Raw genomic sequence first — 2,702 nt, forward strand, 5'->3', positions numbered from 1 at the left:
GTGGGTCCCTTTACTCCGTTGACCCATCTTTTACTTGGTCTTCCTCGTGCTTTGAATCTATTGATTCTCATTGGCAAGCCTTTGAGTGTGAGGCTGGCTGTTATGGCCCCATTCTCAGAACGTGTCCAACCATTTGACTATGATTGTTTTGTGTTGGGTTTTTTACTTGTTTTTCCTTTGGTGTGTATGTGTGTTTTGTTGTTGTTGTTGTTATTGTTGTTGTTGTTGGTGTTGTTGTTGTTGTTGTTGTTGTTGTTGGTACTGTTGTTGTTTTTGTTGCTTTTGTTGTTGTTGTTGTTGTTCTCCATTGGGATGTTTCAAAGAGAAAGAAGAGGTACTAGCTGGTAGCTGACTCCTTTTGTTTTTTGCATTTGTAATGGCCCGTCTGATATGGAATACATGACACGTCAGTTTAGTCAGCCAGCACACGGCGGAGTTCGAAACAAAAAAACAAAAATCTACTTCTTTTGTATGTTTGTCACTCTCTTGTGAACTGCTATTTCCGGGGTGCCTTGATAGTCGAGGCAGACTGAGTGCTGTTGAGGCTAGAGAGGTGAGCAGAGAAAGCTTGATTCCCCGTTTGGACCTCTCTGTTGACATCCACCCCGTGGCGCTCATATGACCTTATACAGTTGCGAACGCCGTAAAACCTTACTGAAACAAACGAACAAACGGGATACACTCCCAGGGAATTTGAATTCTTGAACTCACTGCAGTCGTATGTTGTGGACATTTCAAATGGGATTTGGTTTTGGAGAACTTCATTACTTCTGTCTTAGCTGTATCTATTTTCATTCCATAATTCTCACAAAGAGAATGGATCAGTGGAGTAAAAGAGATGTCACCGCCATGGTCTTGTCATTCTGAGAAACACCCAATACACTCTATGTGTTTCGGTTGAAATTAAAACAAAAGGCATAATGGTTCTCAAAAATAAATGATTTGTGCTAACAACTTTGTACCGCGCACCACACAGCACCGCAAGTGATCACAGACTTGAGAACAAAAAAGGGGATGTAAACAAAACATCCCGTCAACTCTTGTCGGAGCGACAGTATCATCGTACAGAGACAAAGGTGTCTCGTAAATTCCATCACAGAAACAGTAGTTGCAACATGTCCATCACAAACGGTACTGAACCCACAGGATCCTTCTGAAAATGAGGGGAATGATTTCTGCGTATTCACCAGCCAGTTTCGACGGCCATCTTTATAATAGCATTGACGGGGTGTGAAAAGAAGGTTTAGATTATTAGAATATCGTAATGGCCTCACGCGGTATTGGCGATGTCGATGTCGAAAAGACACCAAGGCGTCCATGAAAAGAAAGGAGCGTCAGACAGCGAGGAAAGTCGAGAAGAACACGCTTCAATATTTCCCCCGGAGTTTATCCAGTACATTATTGTGACTCGTGAGACGAGAGATCCCTGCTCAGAAGGCGCCATCTTTTTCTAGACTGATTATCTACATCTAGTTCGGAAGTTCCACACACAACATCACGCAGTGGTGACATCTGTTCGAGTCTGACTCACAGAAATTGCCGGATATAACTTTCAAGAAGACAACAGGAAGCACGCGAAAAAAGAAAAGACAGTAAAAAGAGGGATCCTAAAAAGACGAAAGGATCGAAACTATCGTCTGCGATGACTAAGGATGAGAAGGATGTAACTGACATCATCCAGAAAACATCCAACGAACTACTGGAGCTGAAAAACCAGATTGTGGATCTGAGCTCGATCAAAGTCCCCAACCTCGCCACAGAACTGTGCACTCTCAGCTCCCAGTATAGCAGCTTCTTGCCTTCCTGGTCCTCCATCAGCGTCGGAGATGTTGAGCTCCATGATTTCAAAGTCCCCGAGCCAGCAGACGTCAGTGACAATGCTAGCAGCAACAAGAAAGTGGAAGTCGGCTCGTTTGACGACATCCAGAGCAATGCTGGAGGCGGAGAGGGGCCAAAGATTGGGGGCAGACCTGCTAATGAAATCAAAACTTTTGCTGACAATTGTCATCCCGCTTCCAACAGCGATATCGTGGCGAGGAAGTCGTCTGCTAGTGAGAAAGAGAAGTCGTCTGCTGGGCAGGAGGAAAAGTCGTCTGCTGGGGTGGCGGAGAAGTTGTCCGGGGCTAACGACAAAAGAACCGGAAGCAGCGCAAAGCTGACGACGAAAAAGGTTATTAGATTTTCCAAGACCTGGCAGAAAGCTCGACGGGATTTGAAGAACATCAACGAGTTTCTTTCCTTGCACGTGAGTTATGGTATTTGAGTAGGGAATTATATGGCTCTCTTCTTTCTGTTTGTTTGTTTGTTTTAGTAAAGACAAGCACATCGACACAATAATAGCCATTTAAGTGCTGGGGAAAAAGCAAGACAGACAGGCAGAAACAACAGAGGGGAGAGTAAAGAAGTAGGACCTACCAGTGGCGCCCTCCAACCACCCACTCTCCTTCCTTTCTGTATAATAACGAACTTATCATTTAATTGTTTTCAATTTATCGCAAGCTTATCGTGGATTAGAGCTTTACTTGTGTGTCATAAGTTCATGTCTCCTGTTGTATTCTTTGAATTAGCGCCCGACATTCTTCTTTGTAAGTTAGAAGAGAGAGAAAGAGAGAGAGAGAGAGAGAGAGAGAGGGGGGGGGAGGAAGAGACAGAGACAGACCGACAGACAGAACGAAAGAGAGAGATAGAGAGAGAGGGGGGAG

General features: G+C 44.4%; 1 protein-coding gene across 1 annotated transcript in view; it reads left to right on the top strand.

Annotated features, from left to right (window-relative positions):
* The first annotated feature begins 616 nt into the window (after positions 1–616).
* Positions 617–2,702, top strand: part of LOC101854318 — a 65,748-nt gene continuing 63,662 nt past the window's right edge. The window contains exon 1 of the mRNA XM_035969174.1: positions 617–2,245. Within this exon, the coding sequence (XP_035825067.1) occupies positions 1,643–2,245 (603 nt within the window). The 5' untranslated portion in view covers positions 617–1,642. The remainder of the gene's footprint in view (positions 2,246–2,702) is intronic.

The sequence above is a fragment of the Aplysia californica genome, unplaced genomic scaffold (assembly GCF_000002075.1).
Source record: "Aplysia californica isolate F4 #8 unplaced genomic scaffold, AplCal3.0 scaffold00123, whole genome shotgun sequence".
NCBI classification, from domain to species: Eukaryota; Metazoa; Mollusca; class Gastropoda; order Aplysiida; family Aplysiidae; genus Aplysia; species Aplysia californica.